This window comes from Nilaparvata lugens, chromosome 5, assembly GCF_014356525.2.
Source record: "Nilaparvata lugens isolate BPH chromosome 5, ASM1435652v1, whole genome shotgun sequence".
NCBI lineage: Eukaryota > Metazoa > Arthropoda > Insecta > Hemiptera > Delphacidae > Nilaparvata > Nilaparvata lugens.
In genome coordinates, this window is record NC_052508.1 from 11,427,434 (window position 1) to 11,449,574 (window position 22,141).

General features: G+C 33.9%; 1 protein-coding gene across 3 annotated transcripts; it reads left to right on the forward strand.

The window, feature by feature from the left end:
- The first annotated feature begins 1,034 nt into the window (after positions 1–1,034).
- On the forward strand, positions 1,035–20,704 carry LOC111046479 (galactokinase). 3 transcript variants are annotated; one of them, XM_039427679.1, is made up of 10 exons: positions 1,073–1,227; positions 2,850–2,919; positions 5,650–5,820; positions 9,183–9,372; positions 10,548–10,680; positions 12,976–13,101; positions 14,315–14,496; positions 16,224–16,383; positions 17,408–17,528; positions 20,037–20,704. In XM_039427679.1, exons 3-10 carry the CDS (start codon positions 5,665–5,667, stop codon positions 20,148–20,150), a joined length of 1,182 nt encoding a protein of 393 aa, XP_039283613.1. In that variant the 5' UTR covers positions 1,073–1,227; positions 2,850–2,919; positions 5,650–5,664; the 3' UTR covers positions 20,151–20,704. The 3 variants fall into 3 exon arrangements, with proteins under 3 accessions (XP_039283614.1, XP_039283613.1, XP_039283612.1); XM_039427680.1 differs by lacking the exon at positions 2,850–2,919 and having other exon boundaries at positions 1,035–1,227; XM_039427678.1 differs by lacking the exon at positions 1,073–1,227 and having other exon boundaries at positions 2,728–2,919.
- The last annotated feature ends 1,437 nt before the right edge of the window (positions 20,705–22,141 follow it).

Here is a 22,141-nt window from a genome sequence, read left to right on the forward strand (position 1 = left end):
ACTAACAAAAAATATACTGAGCTTTTGAAGAAGTAGGTAGTACAATAGTACAAATAATGTGAGAAACAATTGATAAACTTACACCATCAGTTGCACAAGGAAGAGAGGTTGTACGGTAATCAGTCACAGTAATTTACTCTATTACATAATAAAAAACATTCAATAAATTTGCGAGCTAACTCATTGTAATTTATGTAATTTTATGATAGGCTAGTGATATTCTTCAAAATCTATACTGATTTTCTACCATATTTCTATACACAATTATTAGTGCCTTTACCACGAGCAGGCATCTGATTTTTTAAAATGTTTTACATTTTCTCTTATTCCAGAATATGTAAGGCAGAGACAGTAACTGATGCAGTACCTTTACCTTCTCAGCAAATGTGAAAAGAAAAAATATCAAGAAGATAAAAAGTAGCCTATACCATAGCCACACAGAGGTATCTAACACAGAGGTGGCTATGCCTATACACTTGAACCTCCATACTGCATGGAAGACGGTAGTCATAATTTTAGAAACTATATGGAACTTAAACTATAGATGAGTTAAAGAGCAAATATTGCTTATTACACAGATATTTTTAATTTCTAGGTAAGTGAATGAAGTAATAAGTACAGATGAATTATCGGTACCTACAATAATTATAAAAATTACTTATCAAACCTAGAGTTAGTTTATTGTCAAAAGAGTAAGGAAATTTATTTTGAGAATTGTTCATGCATCAATAAAATGTCCAATGATAAGAAATAATAGTAGAAACGAAAATGGAAGTTTGATAAAGATAGTATAAAGAGGAAGTAACATCAAGTCTAAGAGAGAAAGAGAGAGTGTAAGAGAGTGTGATGATGAGTGAGTGAAAGAGAGTGACTAAGAGAGTGTGAAAGATAGTATAAAGAGGAAGTAACAGCAAGTCTAAGAGAGAAAGAGTGAGTGTAAGAGAGTGTGATGATGAGTGAGTGAAAGAGAGTGACTAAGAGAGTGTGATGAGTGAGTGAAAGAGAGGGATAGTGAAAGAAGCGAGCGGTGGTAGTCATGAAAGATACGGTATACAATTAGGAAGTTAAAGGCCAAAATTGATAGAGCTTAATTTTTTCAACGCCAGTTTAATGACTTATTGTAAGCCATTATCTTGTCTGGAATGATTAAGTTTTACTCTTGTTTTAGTTGAATATTTGTAATTCAAGTTCAGACTGGCATTGTGTATACTGCTTCAGTTTCAAACGGTGAGTGTAAACGTTTCATTTTCAGAAATTTCTTTTAATTTATTTTTTAAATTTAAAAAGTTTTATAATTGTAAGGTACACCTTCATAGCTCTACTCATTTACAGAATGTTCCATTTCATTTTCAGAAATTTCTTTTAATTTATTTTTTAAATTTAAAAAAAATTATAATTGTAAGGTACACCTTCATAGCTCTACTCATTTACAGAATGTTCCATTATTCTCTGAAAGTAATAAAGAGGACTATTGTCTATAATTTCAGAAGAATAGTTTTTTTCTAATATTCATTGATTTTAGTCTAAAATCAATGAATGTATTAAAAAATTTCTAGAAAAGTCATTTTTCAAATAATTCTAGAAGAATAATTTGAGAAGATAATAATTCTAGGAGGATGAGTCTTTCTACATAATATTAGGGAAATTGTTTTCATTCTAGTAAATTTTTACACTTTATTTTTTCTTGTACCGTACCGTGTATATTTCACACGACATGCATTCAATTATTAAAAAAATTCTAGAAAAGTCATTTTTCAAATAATTCTAGAAGAATAATTTGAGAAGATATGGTAATAATTCTAGGAGGATGAGTCTTTCTACATAATATTAGGGAAATTGTTTTTATTCTAGTAAATTTTTACACTTTATTGTTTCTTGTACCGTACCGTGTATATTTCACACGACATGCATTCAATTATTATAAGTATAAATAATCAAACTTGTTCTCTTACTGACTGGAGAGTACTTTTCGAACGGCTAGCGTTTTTTTCAACAGTGGAATATCTCATTTCATGAAATTTAAGCGTGTTAAATGCTGATATAAAGACTTTATACATTTTTTAATGGTTCATTATAATCACTTTCAAGATTAATACACTATTGTGCAACTGTGTGTTGGGAGTAGCCTGAATATTCCAATCAATTTATATTATCAACCCAAAAATGAGCTTAAATAGAAGACTTCTATTCTCATATTTTAATACTTCAAAGTTGAAATATCATGCTTCCACCTCATTATAAATTAAAATAAAACGACAATATAGGTAAAGTACCTATTTTATAAAACTTGTTTGGATATATTTTAAAATAATATTTTCAAGTTTGTTAAGTGGGCCCTTTTACGCAGGCCAGGAAATACATTATATTATAATAAATTATATTTAATTGCAAATAATGAATTATATTATATATATAATAATTTTTTCCGTCTTTCGGAGGAGAAGATAAGACGTCAGTTCCAAATTACCTAAAAGTAGTCGTCATCTCTCATCATCATCCCTCTCGCACAAGCCTAAGAGCTTATGTGGGCTTCACCCTAGTATTATTAATTTTTATACTATGTGCTGAAATGGCTATAGCCCAGGGTATCAGAATTCAGGGGCGGAAAAACTTATCTTCATTATCTTCCATGCAACACTTCAAACCTACTTGCTCTTTTCAACATTTGTTCTGTATCAAATTGACAGTTCTCTCTACTGACCGGCTTTTTTCAAAGCAGACGACACGCGTCGTCTGCATTCTGAGCATGTCTTGTTATTAATGTCACTACACAATAGAGCAACTAATTAATTCTTGAATTGCAACTTGAGTTACTTTATCTTTACTAATTCAGTTTTACAATTTCCTAGTTTGTGTTGGAACTGACAAGACCACTGTTCAAATAAGGTGTGGTTAGTGAGCTGTCAACATCTGAATCTGGTAGGTTATGTTATTGTTTGTTCTGATTTTGTAATCAACATTAAAGTATTTAGTTTTTATTAGTGGATTACGTATAATTCGATTAGGTTTATGGTAAGTAGATAGATTAATAAAATACATATGAATTTTGGGTTGAAGTGTAGATCAAAGGCCATCCTACCTGGCGTCAAATTATTGATTGTAATCGATTTACGGTACTACCTACGTTATCTGATGACAACATCACACATATTAGTCGGTGTTTATTTTATTTATTTTTTTTTTTTTGCTGAGGGTGATGCCCACATGAGGCTTGTGCATGGGTCGATCGAGGCGGATGATAATGAGAGATTAGGTTGCTGAAGGATTGAGCTCTGCCTCATCGTAGATAGGTACTATCAAATTATTGGTGGTACACTGTGTCGGATGCTCGTATGCTACTGTGGTGTGCCTAAGGAATTTATTCTCGAACATCTCCTTACTTCCTCATCTTCATCTACGACCTCAGGCTGGATGGAAGTCCCCTCTTATTCGCAAATGACACGACCCTAGTTGCCAGGGATGGGAATGCTGCGATGTGGCAATCCACAAGTCTTCCCAACTGTTGGAAGTCTTCCCAGTGATTATTGGTTTCGAGTACTTGCATTGAACACACAAATATCCAATATCATGATCAAAGACCAGGCTCCCCTGGATAGATAGTGTCAAAATTTAAAAGCTCAATTCACTTAGATGACGTAGACAGGTGTTTTTTGACATGAAGTAGTGATGCTAATAAATCAAAAATCTGCTCTGCACTCCAAGACAGAATCCACCAATTTTCGGGAAATGTATAGTTTCCTGCTCATCAGACTTTTGGGAATTTGACGACTCCTTGGACACAGGACAGTTGTTGCATTCGTAGGTCCGAAGAAGTAAAAGTAAATTACCCAAGTAAATACAGTGTGAAGCTGCTTGTATTTGTGATGAATGCCACATTCACATCGGAGCAGCGTGTTGACATGATTTGCAATAAACTGTCAATAGTCACTGTCAATAGTTAGAATAGATAGTGCGCAAGCTGAGAAGTCATGTTTCTTTGGAGTACCTACCTGGTTACAGCATACTATGACCTCTTCCACAGCCATATTAATTATTGCATTGTGTTTTGGGGTCAAGTAGGCAGCTACAGAAAGACCCTGCTCCTACAATAAATAGGTTCTCCGGATCATCACCTCGTCTCATCGGCTGGAACACTGTTCGCCAATCTTTAGATAACTGTCCATAATTGTCTATTATACGGTAGTCGTATCTGTTTAGTTCGTTGTTAATGTTGTGAAGAGGTCAACATACCTTTCAACAAGAGTTTAACTCCAATATCGATAATATTTCCTATATTAATTGTTCTTCACACCTTTCCATCTGTTGATTCCCTATATTAATTCTTCTCTAGTTAGTAATAAATAATTAAAATACAAATATAGTTTTGTTGTGGCCATTCTTGAATTGAGCGCGTCGATGTAGCGCTGTTCCGTGCGGTGCTGCCTCCTGGCGTGCGGTGCTGCCTCCTGGCGGTGGATTGTCGAAAACTGTCGTCAGCCCAGGCTTTCTTGTCAGTCGGGAAAGAAAACAGACGGAGTCAAGAGTGTACAAAGCCAGACCGTACCGGCTCACTTTATTTGTTATTTGTCTGGCCGGACATTATATGTCAATAATTGATTGAAGTGTTTAATGAATGTCGTGAATATTTGGGAGAAGTAAGGAGCAGTGAAATTAATATTGCCAAGCAGCTTGTAATCATCGCCAGGCCACAGTATCACAGTATCAGAAAGGTATTTCCTTTCCCAAAGGTATTTATCCTTCTCATTTCTATATTCCATCCTGTATTTCGATTCCAATACCTTATAATTGATAATTTGGCACATATAAACATTATGACTGGTGAGTCTATTATCTATACTAAATTGAGAATTTCCATAGCTTTGCTCACAGTAAATATTTCTTTTAATTCCAGCTTGGCAAGTATTTTCATTAAATACAATAATAATTTAGATACAGTCCTCTCACTCTACAAAACAAGTTTAATATCTGGACTTTTTTAAGTAAAATTTTAACCTCATTCTTTTTTGAAACTTTCATTTGTAAAAATTTGGGAGAATACAGTTTTGGGCTATTCCTGTTGTTTTCTCCCAATCATATTATATACGGTAGTATAATTTTGATTTGTGATTGTCAATGAAATAAATAAATAGTACCTTTTTCAAAACATTTTCCGATGAATTGGAAAACAATATGAGTAGTGAGTAGATTTGTGATTTTGCATTCAAATTTTTCAAAAGTGCAATATTTATGCAAGTTTTTAATTCATTGTGATACATTCTGTGATTTATTCAAAGTATTAAGTCAACCTACAAAATTTTCAAATCATTATTCCTGGACCGAAAATCAAGTGGACAACATTAACACTTTATCAAATTTTTTGGAGAGAAATAGTGCAGGATCAGCCTAGTTTTTCCTCATAATGTCATAATTATATTATGATTATAGTGTTTTATACAATAAATGAATAGATTAATTTCCTAGTTTGTGTTGGAACTGACAAGACCACTGTTTTGATTTAATAAATAATAAAATTATTATATATAAAAAACAAGCCAATTTCATATTTTTTTTACAAATTAAGTAGCCCTGTTGGAATACTATAATGGAAGTAAAATTGGATTGGAATTCCCCTCCACGATCAATAATAATATTTTCTAAATTGTTTTCTAGGTTGGACACGGAAAAATGGATCCAGATACTCCTGAAATTCTGTTGGAAGAAGCGAAAAAGGCGTTCAAAGACACATTTAAGGCGGATGCCGAAGTGGCAGTCTGCGCCCCAGGCAGAGTCAACCTAATCGGTGAACACACTGATTACAACGATGGATATGTTCTACCCATGGTAAAAAACCTAGGAGTAATTAGATTTTCCACTAGTGAATGCACTCTGAATAGTAACATTATCAGATGAAACAGAACGAGTGTAGGCATACGTAATTTCAAAACATAATAGTATAACTCCCTATCAAGTTGAAAATGAATAAGAAAAATTTGGTGTGGCGCACTCACACAACTTTCCTTGCCGTTATGGAAATTGATCACCTGACGCTAGTGTTCCCGCGCATCTCAAGTCTACTACTATTCAGAGATCTGAGCCAGCTGGTGACAGGACAATAACGATGGAAACACACGAGGTCTGCTATCTCTTCATAGTGAATGATTCAATAGAATCAACAGTTTTTAACATTTTGCAATTGAAATAATCACATTTTCTCGAATTTCGAGCTTATTTTCAATTTTAGGTGAAAATGTTACTGAACATTAATAGTAGAGATTCCTTGGTTTTCATCATCTTTTATTTCTAAATTAAAGTTATTTATAATTCAGTTTTCCACTTTTTTTTATCCCTTAATGCACGGGGATTATAGTTTCATAATTGAAAATTATTTTAATGTAGTTTAGATCTCTAATAAAAATTGAGATCTCTCTTTATAATTATAGATATAACACATATTGTCACGATAACTCGAGCTTACGCACAGGCCTTTGTTGCCTATGTAAGCTCTTTCCTATCTGATACAAGAATTTTATACAAGAATAAAATTGTGATAGCTCAAGAGTTCTATTGTTTAGTATAGTTTTATATTTTGTTGTTTGTTTTTTGTATGTATATTATATCATTTCTTGAATTGAATAAACTTTATTGCTCAAGATTCTATGTAACTGCTTGAATTGTATTCAGAAGGAAAAAATAAATTGAATTGAATTGAGATTTTCATGCTCAATCTTTTCCACTTGAAATTTTTGTTTAAATTGTATCTGAAGCCTGATAATTGGGAATCTAAAATCGAACTTTGCATAGATGGGGTGGAGCTCCTGAAATTTTTACAGATATGAGACTTATGGCAGTTGATAGAGCTTATCAATGATTCATTTAGGTATGAATTTGATCAAAATCGTTGGAGCCGTTTTCGAGAAAATCGCGAAAAACCCTGTTTTTGATAACATTTTCGCCATTTTAGCCGCCATCTTTAATTGAATTTGATCAAAATTGTTCGTGTCGGATCCTTATATTGTAAGGACCTTAAGTTCCAAATTTCAAGTCATTACGTTAATTGGGAGATGAGATATCGTGTACACAGACGCACATACAGTCATACAAACACTCACCACACACACACACACCACACACACACACACCACACACACACACACAACACACACACACACACACACACACCACACACCCACACACACACACACACACACATACACACACATACAGACCAACACCCAAAAACCACTTTTTTGAACTCAGGGGACCTTGAAACATATAGAAATTTACAAATTTGGGTACCTTCATTTTTTTCGGAAAGCTATGCTTTCCTTACCTATGGTAATAGGGCAAAGAAAGTAATAAATAAGTTAAAGGGGGAAGGAATGACCTAAGTCGGGTGGATTAGATGCTGGCTTTGTTATTCAGAAGCCCGGATTCAAATATCGGCCCAGGCAAGATATTTTTCTCAATTCCTGTGGTTCAGATGGACACGTTAATTGTCGGTCCCGGCCTTCTAACAGTCGTTAGGTCATGTCAGAGGCCCTGATCGGGTGTGTCCTGAAAACTCTGACACCAGACTTGAACCAGCCAGGTCACTCGATATTATTATTATTAAGTTGAAGAGGAACGATGAACAGACTACAGACTAAATAATATTATGGTGAGGTCCACGTTATAATGGCAGTGGAGAAGGATTGATTGAGTACTTTATTTATGTAGATTACAATATATACTGGCTTATACACTTATATACAATAGCTTACAATACAGCAAAATTATAGATGAATTTACTAATATAGACTAAGAAATAATTATTGAACTGTATATGATATGAAAAGCAATTTGTAATATAATAACTATAGATAATAATTATATTGTTATGCATCTACATAAATTGGCGGAGCTTTGGACATATCAATGTCCATTCTCCGAAAGAATATTAAAATATCCTCCCCACTAACTCTCTACCAAAACGTTAATTTAATTATTTAAACTAGGGATTTATTTATTAATGGAAATATTGTAAAAGTTTCAATCAATATTAATATTTAAGAGAAAAAAACAGAAAATTGATAAAGTAAAATAATTATATAGGTAGATAAGATCAAATAATTGATTAATAAAATGAAGTAGGCTGAAAGTAGATCAGGGTTATCAACTTTCAGTAATATACAGCAGTATGCAGTGGATAATTGAAATAACATGAGTTTATATATATATATATATATATAATATATATATATAATATATATATATATATATATATATAATATATATATATATATATATACAATTCGTTCTATAACAGGTTTAAAGGTTTATATTGGTGGAATGGGTGAGTTCTAGGGCCGGACAGTTTCAGTCATTTGTTCCAAAAGATGTTTTTTTAAAGTCAGGATGAAGCTCGCTCGGCTCTCGATAGACCTGATAGAAACAGGAAGTGTATTCCATGCACGACAAGCACTGACTAAGAAGGATTTTGTGAAAATAGTAGTTCGATGATTGGGTATCCTTGAAATTGAAAGTACTTTCTCCGGTTCTAGTTTAATGACGCATCTATCCTGGTAGATAGAAAGATAGGAGATCAGTTGTCGATTCACTGCCTTCTATAGAGAATAGCTGGTACTGGTATATCTGATGTAATATTAACTGTTCATTCTTGTTTAAAATAATCAATTATGTTTTATTCGTCAAGAAAATATATTTTTCAATGATAAATAATACATTTTCAAATTGAGATTAAATATTTTGTTATTAATTAATTATATTTCTACATTGTTTAAAACAATCTTTCAACAATGCAGAGCTAGAAAAGGATAGCGCTATCTGCTTTCTCGAATGATAGACAAGGCTAGCAACATCAATGGTGATTTAATATTGTCATTATAATGTGGACCTCACTATACAATTAAACTCAAATTACACATAGAAAATTACAAAGATAAAATTTATAAAAACAAAATAAAAAATGTAGTTTATGTTAAAATCTTTTAAATAAAAAGGGTACTAGATGTTTTATATTGTTTGAACATGTTGAAATGTTTTAACTAAAAAAGGTACTACAGGTTTTATATTTTTTGTATTAATTTTAATAAAGTAGCCCATATAAGTGAAGTGATTTTACAAAGATAAATATGACAGTGATCGAGGTTGCTATATTAATTGTTTGATTGACTGACTGACCGATTGTCAATATACTATTACAGGCTCTGCCGCTGGTGACTATTGCTGTAGGCAGGAAAAACGGTCGCAACGACATTCAAATCAAAACGTTGGCTGAAAACGTGGACCAACCTACCATGACGTCATTCCCGGTTCCCAGTGTTACAGAACCCCTGGTGAAAGGCGACCTGAAATGGGCCAACTATGTCAAAGGCGTCATTGCCAATTTCAAAGGTATATCTAATATAGTTTTCATCTAAGCTCAGAGAGAAACGTAACTCAAATTGGGTTAATTTTTCAAAATGTATCAAATTTCCCCAGAAACCCAGAATTGATTTTCTGAGAAATGGAGTAGCCTCATATGACATATGAGGCAAACAAAATCTTGGAGAATGTTTCATTAAAATTTCGTAAATTTATTTGCAAAGACCTTAAAGAGATATAGACCCACAATGCCTATGCCTTCGCGGTGCATGTGAGTCTATGCATCTTTAAGGTCTTTGTTTATTTGCTACCAATTAGGAAATTGACCAACTCAAATATTTTTACTTGAGGGTGGCTACTAACGACAGGGCAAATGTGTGGAACATGTGTCTATACACACATGTCTCATACATCTTGTGTCATCACAGCAAAAGGCTTCCAACAAACGGTTTTGAGAATCGGGTCTTGCATCTTTGATCATTTGTTGTTTAATTCTTCTTTTCAGCTCTATTTGAGGTTAAATTATTATAATTTGTAATTTTCCAATGGTTTATCTATGGTTATTGGTTGTTAATTTTATGTTAGAAGCCTCTCGCTGTTGACAATACATGATGAACATTTATGTGCATGATAAACATGCATGTCCTACCGTTAGTGGCCAGCCTTATGTTTATGTGTATGCAAGTGTTGAGTGTCATACGCTAAATTAAACTAAGTAAAAAGTTTGGTGTAAGGGTAAGCATACTTGACTAGCAATTAGTACCGGGTTCAATTCCTGGGCTGGCAAATAATTTTTGGATAGTAGCTATCATCGAATTTCCATCCAGCTGTTAACCCTGTTGTCAATATCTGCAGGAGCAGAGGTCGTCGAGGTGGTTTACTGCATTTAACTTTGGATTTTCGTTTAATATATTATTTCTCGATTAGCAATTGAATAAATGCAATTCCTCATCAATTGACATAAGAAAAAGTTTCCAAAGAGCCTGGTGCACTATAGGTGCATGACAGGTGGTTGATGGTAACGTCAGCACAGGTATGGCTCCTACACCAATAAAAACACTAGCTGATGATATAGATCAGCTGAAATCAACAAATTTTTATTGATGTAGAAGCCTCACTTGTAATGACGTCACCAGAATGCACTATGGCTTTGTTTACGGCGGTAGGGGGTGCACAACCTTAATTGCTTTTATAATTTTGTACAGGTGAGGTGCCAGGTTTTGACGCAATGTTCATCTCTAGCGTTCCTGTGGGAGGGGGTCTGTCCAGCAGTGCTTCCCTGGAGGTGGCCACATACACCCTACTCGAGGCTCTTACAGCAACCGCTACAAATCACAGGTCTCACAATAGTTATTTGTGCAACTAGTGCGCAAAGTGACAGTGTGCTGCACCGAAAGAAACGTTTACGCACGAGCCGTAGGCGAGGGCGGAATTGTTTCTTGAGTGCAGCAGAGGAACTTTGCGCACGTATTTCACATTAAATTTCTCCTACAGTTACCATTGAATATGAGAAGTGGTTGATTATGGGTAAAATGATGGCTGAAATCCATCAAATGTTTGTCTGTATAATTCTGTTATTAATAACAACTTTAATTTATCTTAAACTTGATAATCCAATTGAAAATTAATAATCGATAATCTATTCAAATTGAAAATGAAATTAATCCAATTAATTTTAAAATTTGAATAATTTTGAGTAAATCTCAATTTCTAAATAATTTTTCAACCAATCAATTTATGAATGAAAAAAATATTATTTGAAATAATGAATAATTAATAATATTCAAAATGTATAATTTAATGAGTTCTCATTTTTATTTATTTGAAAATCAGAGAAAATATAGATAGAACAAATTTGCATTCAAAATACACGCCATCAATGTCAACAGCTGATTGGGATGGCTGCAAGATAATACGCAAAGTATTAAAAGTACGCAGGTAAGTATTAAAAGTAAGATCTTTATCTTTATTTATGTATTGTTATTGTAATTCTGTTAGAAATTTTATTGTAATGACATGGCCTAGTGTACTGTATGTATTTTCTGGCTGTAATAAAATCATTGAATCATTGAATCATACGCAAAGTAATACTTTGCGCACTAGAGCAGAAAAGTGATTCTTTGCGTTCTGTAATCAGTGCAGAAATGGTCACTTTTCAAGGTGACTGTAGGAAATAGTTATTTGTGCAACTAGTGCGCAAAGTGACAGTTTGCTGCACCGAAAGAAACGTTTACGCCCGAGCCGTAGGCGAGGGCGGAATGGTTTGTTGAGTGCAGCAGAGGAACTTTGCGCACGTATTTCACATTATGTTTTTCCTACAGTTACCATTGAATATGAAAAGTGGGTAATTATGGGTAAAATTGCCTGAAATGCATCAAATGTATATGTGTGTAATTTTATTATTAATAAATAAAATAGAATGTAGTATGTGTGTTTGAATGGCGGGGGGGGGGGGGCTGTGTGCTGAATGAGGTAGCTGTCGCTGTCCCCCCCTCACATCCACCGCCTCAATATTATGACAAACGTGCTAGACCACAGTCACAGTTACCAACTTAATTTTGATTTTGCTGCACTGGTGCTCCATATAACCTACTAACTATTTTGCGTTGTCATGTTGCAATCTGGTGTGTGCGTAGCCTAAGAGTAGAGTTTTCTGAAATATAATTTAAAATTGACCAGCTGACGAGATCAATTCTGCTATCTCTTCCAGTGAATTATTTAATAAAATCAACAGTTTGCCTCTCTCAGGTTTGCATTTGAATAATCACATATATCTCGAATTTCGAGCTTATTTTAAATATTAGGTGAAAATGTTACTGGACATTAATTGGATAGATTTTCAGGCTCAATCATTACCACTTGAAATTTTTTGATCAAATTGTATCTGAAGCCTGATAACTGGAAATCTGCAAAATCAAACTTTGCATAGATGGGGCGAAGCTCCTGAAATTTTTACAGATATGGGACTTGTGGCAGTTGATAGAGCTTATCAATGACTATCTTAGGTATACATTTGATTAGAATCTTTGGAGCCGTTTTTAAGAAAATCGCAAAAAACCCTGTTTTTGACATCATTTTAGCCGCTATCTTGAAGTGCATTTGGTCGAAATTGTTCGTGTTGGATCCTTATAGTGTAAGGACCTTAAGATATAAATGTCAAGTTATTCCGTTAATTGGGAGATGAGATATCGTGTACACAGACACACATACATACACACATACATACACACATACAAACCAATACCCCCCAAAAACCACTTGGACTCAGGGGACCTTGAAACGTATAGATATTTGGAAATTGGGGTACCTTAATTTTTTGGAAAGCAATACTTTCCTTACCTATGGTAATAGGGCATGGAATGTAAAATGAAAAGTCCAAGATGATTCATCAATAATATTTAACAAGTAGATTTATTACTTATTGGGAGGCAATGTTTCAGTGCGACAAAGAAGGCGCTGGCAATGTTGACAATTTGAAGTGAATCTCTGCACTATGTAGACATTAATCGGTTCAGTTCCAATATTTCTGTGAAGAATTTTCAAATATATTATTTAAAATGAAATGTTTCAAGATGATGCATCAATTATTATTTAACAATTAGATTTATTATTTGTTGAAATGCAATGTTTCAGTTCGACTGAGAAGGCGTTGGCATGCCAGAAGGCTGAGCATGACTTTGCGGGCGTGCCATGTGGCATAATGGACCAGACCATTGTCACGGTTGGCAGGGAGAGTCACGCAGTGCTCATTGATTGTAGGTGAGAATTAGCCTTGAAAATAGAATTAATCTTTTATCTATTTATCAATACAATTATTACATATTGATCTATAATTAAACGCGTAGATACAATAATCTGAAAAACATAATAAATCATTTATTATTAATATGAATGAATAATTTTTTATTTGCCCAAAAAACTTTACAAGAAATAAATAAGTATATGCTACTGCACTTAACTAAAATACATACATAAAAATTTGAGGAAATGTTAATTTATTTAACATATTGATTCATCAATCAATTATCACATTTTGATCTATAATACGCATAAATACCATAATAATCTGAAAACAGATTTCTTATCAATACAATTATTACAATGATCTATAATATAGATATCATAATCTGAAAACACATATCTTATTCATACAATTATTACAATAATCTAAAATAATAGATATCGTATTCTAAAAAAATACTATACTCTGAATAAAACAAGTTGAGACTAAAGGTGCGTACAGACTTTCGCTCTGCTCCGCAATCGAACGTCACTCGAGCAGATCGATTGATGATCGACCGGGGAGCAAGAGTGGAACGCGATAAGAGCTAACATCTCCCGTAACGTTCATGATCGGTGCGAGTGCGAAGCTTGGGCGGAGCGATGGCAGACGAGGGCGGAGCGGGTTGGAGGCGCTTATGTCTGTACGCACCTTTAGACAAACTATCTATGTTGCCAAATACGAAATTTCAATCTTTTCATGCAAGCCCATATGACGTACTGGATACTGGATATTACTTTATTAATTGACAACAGAGTTGCAAGTTGCAGAGTTGAAAGTATAAATATATCCAGTCATATAGAATTGATGAAAAGATAATTATAACCATGAGAAGAATGAAAATTTTGCACAATTTGGTAAAACGCATAATTTTCCAAACGTCTCAACTTTTTCTATTCAGAGTATAGGATATTCTTGACTTGACTTACAGTTTAAAATGAGCTACAGTGATATTTTTTTTCGTAACGAATCTCTTCTTCAAAGAATGAATGTGTCATCCACACTGAAGATGTGGTGTGATAGGTGTTGAAAAATGTATGTAACTTTTCAATAAATTCTTGATATTATTAGACAATAATCTAGTGTTTCCATTATGCATAAATAACACTATTTCTGGATTTATTTGTGGTTCTGTTAATCTCACCAAAACCAGTAGCACAGTTGTTTAAATTTGATTGGATTCGGTTGCAGGACGAACGGTCTCATGTGGGTGCCGATCACCGACCACAACCTGGTGTTTGTGATCACCAACTCGAACGTCCGTCACGAGTTGTCCAGCGGGGAGTACGCCGTGAGACGCGACCAGTGTGAACGAGCCGCTGCTTTGCTCAAAATACCCAGCTTACGGGACGGCACTCTGGGACATCTGGAGAGTCAGTAATCTTTGTTATAGTGTGGTCAAAGTTATAATGGGTTTGAGATGGCATAATCACATGTGGACTTCAATAGATTTGCTAAAATACTCTAAACAAGTTGTCAAACTGTTATCTTCACTAATTCAACTTGTTTTTCTTTTCAAGATTACGTCCTAAGGGCTGAAGTATAAGACAAGTCATAATTTATGAGCAATAACATGTAATTTTTATTTTATTTATTTACAATGCAAATGAAACTAATGTAATAACATTGGAAGATAAAATAATAAGGTAGTCCTTGTGCTATTTTTCTTCCAAATTTATAGGTAACAAAGTCCAAGATAAGGTTAGAATTTCACGTGTACAATTTTTAAAAAAATGTTAGTCCAAAATAAACATTAAAACTATAAATTTTGAATTTAGATGGCTTAAATTTATAAATTAATTAGAAATATTCCACTCAATTACCACTTGAGAATAATCAATGAGATTAACGAATAATATTGAGTTATTTAAGAAAATTTGTAACTATTCAAAAACACAAACTCGTAAACACTAAAACTCAGCTGAAACCAGAAATAAACCAGAAATATTTACAAGTATCATGGACAGTAACAAGAAAGTATTAATTCCACTTGTTTGGTCTCATCCAAGATACGTGTATCTCTAGCTATTATGTCAGATATTAATGGTTTCCACTTATTACACAGATGATTCGCTAAGAATTCATCTATATTCCTTATGAATTACAAAGTTTTTGTGCTGATGGTTGCCATAAGGAATAGATATAGTGAGGTCTACTTTATAATGGCAGTATATGATTAACATCGGTGCTGCTATCCTTGTCTATCATTCGAAAAAGCAGATAGCGCTATACTTTTCTAGCTCCGCAAAGTTTACTGTTTTTTAACAATGTGGAAATATAATTAATTGACAAAATATATAATCTCAATTGTGATAATTAATTATTCAATCATAAGAAAAATATATTTTCTTGGCTAATAAAATATACCGGTGATTAATCATTTCAAACAGAAATTAACAGTTAATATTCACATCACATATACTGGTATCAGCTATCCTCTGTAGAATAATAATAATAATAATAATAATAATAATAATAATAATATAATAATAATAATAATAATAATAATAATAATAATGAGTTTCTGTGATAATAATGAGAAGGCAGTGGCAAAGCAGAGAATCGGCAACGCTGTTGTCCTATCCCCCACTACTGCTATTTTAACGTGGACCTCACTAACTTATGTGGAATGCAATTCATCACAAATTGAATTAGGGATAGTATAGTATACAATAGAATGACTTTTTTGAAAGTGAAGGAGGACAGCTTAGCAATTATTTCCATTTACTTATATAAATGAATCAAATGATATATTATGACATATTATATGCACTCAGGATCTCCTTTGCAGGTTGTTATCAAACTTTATTGTCGATAATAATATAGTGTATGTAAATTATGTATCTATTTTGAAGAGACAATAAAGCAATTTCAATTTCAATTTCAATTTATAATATATCCAGACTTGTTGTCTTTGTGGGGAATATTCACTATTTATCTAATGTTTCTGCTGCTGTATTACCTTTTTTTTTGTGAATAAAAATCATTTGAATTTGATTTAAATTTGAATATCAATCTGATTTATAAATTATGATTTTACTTTGTGTTTTTTTATTTTGTGTGTTCATGACAAATATATGAATTTGAATTGGATTTGCAGATTTGAAAGTGCGAGACGGCATCGAGGATGTGCTGTACAGACGGGCGCGTCACGTGATCGGGGAAATAGCGAGGACCTATCAGGCGGCGACCATCCTCAAAGATTCCAACGACGCAAAAACATTCGGCCAGCTCATGTTCCTCAGTCACCAGTCGCTGAAGTGAGTCAACCTCTATTTTACACTTTACAGTGCATATTAGGAGCCAAAAGCCCTATGAGTAAGAAGCGTTTTTCAGTCGACAGAAAGATCTCAGGACAGGATTGGTTGGTTCGGCGCCAGAAAATATGCCTTGAAAATACTTGAAAAACGCTTAATATGGTCTGGTCCTAATACGGTGATGAGTAACTGTAATATGGACCTAGATTATACAACAGCTATAGCAGGTAGCAGTACCATATGACGAGAATGAGGGCCCTGGTTACCGTTATAAAAATCAGGGCCCATTTCGTTTGGGCTACCTATTCTACGAATATATAAGTATAATCTATATCTATATAGATAAAAATCGAGTCTCAAATTTTGACATTTAATAACTTTTTTATGTGTGCACAGAATTTGATGATTTTTTTAGCTGTGTTTGTTATGTTCAGGAGCAGGTTTATGGCCTATCAAATGTATGATCTGACTTCAGGACTCTTTCCTACGGTCCTTCAAAGTTTACATGTAATCCTTATGGGAGAAGATTCGTGAGCTGGCCACACACAGAAATAAAAATCAGCTGTTATAATCCTTGCGTCATGCAACAGCCGTCGGTAGATCTGTTTTTCTATATTCTTTCTACTGACTCACAAATGTTTATTCTAATAACATTGCCGCGGTACGAAAGACGTCCAAACATGGGTCGTAGAACACGAAATGCTGTAAATTTAGAATAAGCACGGGAAAATCAGCAGCAAGGAGATATACAATTCAATTTCCCAGCAAGCTGCGTTCAACTATATCTAAAAATACAAAACTGCTGCACAACTAACTAAGCACATAGGGGGTCCATATTGAGATATAAATGTAAATACTGATTGTTGGATAACTTTCATAAAAATATAGCTCGTCAGATTAAGCTAAGGCTAAGCACACCTGAGGAGGCGCGGCTTGGTGATACAAAGTGTTGATCTTATAGAGATTGCCTTATCACACCGTTCCAATTGGTTTGAATTTTATTAGAATTGGGAACTTGTTTTTGTAGAGATGACTATGAAGTGTCATGCAGTGAGCTGGACCAACTGGTTGAGATTGCCAGGTCGGTTGACGGAGTTCTTGGCTCCAGGATGACTGGAGGGGGTTTCGGAGGTTGCACTGTTACTCTGGTAAGACTTTTGATTAATCATTCTAATTTATTTATAAAGTATGTTAATACGGCTACTTGAACTATTTGAACATTATAGAAATCACTAGTACCCTCTTTATACTTGTATAACACAACTAGTTTTAGTGTTATTATAAAAAAGTATAAGGAGGGTACTATAGTGAGGTCCTCGTTATGATGGCAGTAGAGCTAGATAGGAGAAAAACGTTGCCGAACCTCTGTTTTGTTAATGCCTTCTATAGACGGTAGCTGATACAGGTTTATTGTTGTAATATTTATTGTTCATTCTCGTTTGAAATAATCAATTAAATTTGAATTTTAAAAAACACTTTTGGAGTGAAAATGCACTTACTTTAGTAGTGACGATCGTTTCGACCTGTTGTTGGTCATCATCAGACTGTAGGAATTTACTCTAATGTCAATGTGTTACCACAGTCTGATGATGACCAACAACAGGTCGAAACGATCGTCACTACCAAAGTAAGAGCATTTTCACTCCAAAAGTATTTTTTAAAATTCAAGTTTAATTTTAACAGTGAAAAAGTATGGATATGCAACAGAATAATCAATTATATTTTATTAAGCAAGAAATTATATTTTTCAATAATTTCATAATGAATTTTCACAGAAATATCAAAATAAAATATTTTGTTAATTAATTATTAATTCTACATTGTTAAAAGACGATCTGGCAACAGAGTAAAGCGAAGCGAGAGGAAGATAGCGCTATCTGCTTTGTTGAATGATAGATATCAATACCATTGCTAATCAAACACTGCCATTATAACGTGGACCTCACCGTAGTGATTTCTATAGCAATTAAACATTCTAATTCAATATTTCAATACTTTAGGGGAATCAATTTATAAGATTTAGCAAATTTGGGAAGAAGCGACAATTGGTTTCGTGGTCGCGCTGATGAGCTATTGATAAACAATTTCAATCTTGTTATTTTTTAGTAAAAATGGACTAAATTATAGAAGAATGAAATCATAACCCTATTTCGGACTTTTTAAATGTTATCTGAATTTGGGAGAGAAATAGTACAAGGAAATAGTACTTAGTTTTTCTCTCTCGGGCAGTGCTTTCTTTTAAAAATAATAAATAGATAAATAGATGATAAGCTCCACGCACCTGCTATTTCCATTGTAAGGGTATGATCACATTGAAAGCTTGTATGTATAACTGCACGTCAGATCATGCATAGCCGAAAAACAAAATGTGGAAAATGCCATTGAAACGTTGTACTTGCATGTAGCTGCTCACTCTGAACGCAACTATACAGAGGTCCACGTTATAATGGTAGTGTTTGATTAGCAATGGTATTGCTATCCTTGTCTATCATTCAACAAATCGGATAGTGCAATCTCTTTCTCGCTTTGCTCTGTAGCCAGATCGTCCTTTAACAATGTGAAATTAATAATTAATTAACACAATATTTCCTCTTAATTATGAAAATTCATTATGAAATTATTAAAAAATATTATTGATAATAATATATAATTTATTATTTTAAACGAGAATGAACAGTTCATATTACATCAATAAACCTGTATCAGCTACCGTCTATAGAAGACATTGATAATACAGAGGATCAGCAACATTGTTTTTCTATATTTCTCCACTTTATAATGGTAGTGTTTGATTAGCAATGGTATTGCTATACTTGTATATCATTCAACAAAGAAGACAGCGCTATCTCTTCTATCTTTGCTTTGTTGCCAGATCGTCTTTTAACAATGTGAAATTAATAATTAATTAACACAATATTTCCTCTTAATTATGAAAATTCATTATGAAATTATTGAAAAATATAATTTTTTGCTTAATAAGAAGTAATTGATTATTTTAAGGGCAGGTCACACCGAGCTCGCGTCCGCGGCGGTAGCGAAGTCAAAAAACTCGCCTTCCATGTTATTAAGTTGTGCAGGTCACACCGAGCTCGCTACCGCGGAGGTAGTACCTCGGCGGTAGTTTCACTTCGCGAGCCAGGCGAACTTTTGAAACGTCTCCTAGTGGGAGTACCGCTAGCGGTAGTGAGCTCGGTCTGACGTGGCCAATCTAATAACATGGAAAACGAACTCCAGAACTTCGCCATCGGTAGCGCTCTGGTTGCCGGCCTTCCCCCACTTCTAGAGAACCAGCCTCATCAAAACAAGAACAAAGCCAAACTACCGCTGGTGGACGTTTTTTGGTGTTAACTGCTTCCAGAAAAACTACCTCCGCGGGAGCGAGCTCGCTACCGCTAGCAGACGTTGGTGTGACGACCGCTTTAAACGATGATGAAAAGTTAATATTACATCAATAAACCTGTATCAGCTACCGTCTATAGAAGGCATTGATAATACAGAGGATCGGCAACGTTTTTCTCCTATCTTTCTCCACTGCCATTATAACGTGGGCCTCACTATAGCGCAAGTTTCAGTGTGAGTGTTCCCATTGTTCTTTCCAGATTTAGTTTCTCATCTGCACGCAATTTTTTATCCATTACATAATATCTATGTTTCAGGTCACTAAAGGCGCTGTTAACGATTTGATTGAGAAAATCAAGACAAATTATAATGGGAATCCCACATTCTACATCGCCAAACCATCGCAAGGCGCTCGAATCTTACAGCTATGATATTCCCTGTATGAAATAAATGATTTATTTCATATTTGTAAATTAATTATGGATTATATTGTAGGTGTTTGTGAATATTACAGTCCATATACTATAGTAAGATTCACATTTAATTGGCAGCATTCCATACCTATAATTATGAAGCTTCTCATATTCAAACAATGCTGACAGTTTTAAGTGAATACCACTATTTGTTCATTTATATTCTCAATTATTAGATTCAAATGTAATTATAATTTTGATTTTCAATAATTAGAATTAGATTCAAATTCAATGTCTCAAAATATATTCAAGTGTGAGAGTTCTATTGAATCACAGTGTGGTTTACTTCTCACCTGTATTAGATACAAATTTTGTATAGGATAACATGACTCTAAATTAGATTCAAATGGAATAAGCATGCCTCCGTAAACCTCTGTTACAGAACTCTGTTTACGGAGGTAGTGGCATAGAGAAACAATAGCGTAAGTAGATATCCCATGGTATAGGGCGTTTATGTCGCAACTTTTACTGTTAACTCTAGCCGATTATTGTAGATTTTTACTGTTTTGTTGAGGTGAGAGTGTATGAACGGCACAATATGAAAGACTATCAGTGTCACACAGCTTCACGGGAAAGAATTACATGAACTATCGGCTTGAGATAACAGTAAACGTTGCGACATAAATTCCCTATACCATGGGATATCTACTTATGCTATTGTTTCTGTATGGTAGTGGCCACACTGTGAAGTGGTAGGTGAAATTCTAATTTAATAAAATTTGAATCGATATTCAATAACAAAAATAAAATGCCATAATAATACCATTTTTTTAATAACAAAAATTGAATGCCATAATAATACCAATTTTTGTATTCCATTCCACTTTTATTAAATGAGAATTTTACTACTACTTCACAGTGTGGCTCGCTTATTCATTTTGAATCCAATTTAGAATCATGGAATGGTTACCACGGGACAGGACCAGTGGAAGGAGACGCATCCAGCACTCCGGTGAACGGATGAATTTTTCCAACGAGTTGGAGATTTGAGACTGAAGCTAGAGACGGGGAAAGATGTGCAAAACTTATTGACAGACTGAGAAAAATTGAAAAATGTTATAATGTGAAATATTGTATTCGTTGTCAACCATATATACCTCGTAAGAGAGGCTTTTGTTCTTTTAAGAATGTAAATAAAGCTATATTATTACTAGTACTTCTGTGAACGGTAGACCTCACGCAGTATTCTCATCCACAAGTACCTGATTGAAACTATAGACCTTATAGACCTGGCTTCTCCATAGACCTTCTTCTCATCTGTGTAATCACTTGTCAGCTGATTTATGATGAATAATTCTATAGTCTGATTTTTACTCTAATATTGTCGCATGAAGGAGGCTCCTTTTTCCTTTTATATTATCCTTGAAATGCATAGACCTGGCTTCTCCACATATCTGTGTAATCACTTGTCAGCTGATTTATGATGAATAATTCTATAGTCTGATTTTTACTCTATTATTGGCGTATGAAGGAGGCTCCTTTTTCCTTTTATATATCCTTGAAATGCATAGACCTGGCTTCTCCACACATCTGTGTAATCACTTGTCAGCTGATTTATGATGAATAATTCTATAGTCTGATTTTTACTCTAATATTGGCGTATGAAGGAGGCTCCTTTTTCCTTTTATATTATCCTTGAAATGCAAAATTTCCAAAAACCTTGTATATACGTCGACGCGCAATTAAAAAAGGAACATACCTGTCAAATTTCATGAAAATCTATTACCGCGTTTTGCCGTAAATGCGCAACATATAAACATTAGGAGAAATGCCAAACCGTCGACTTGAATCTTAGACCTCACTTCGCTCGGACAATTATATTATTAGAATCATGCATAGGCTATACAAATACAGGTGAGAAATAAACCGTAACTCAATAGGACTCTCACAATTGAATGTAAAGGAGACCTTGCATTTTAATCTAATTCTAATAATTGAGAATCACAATC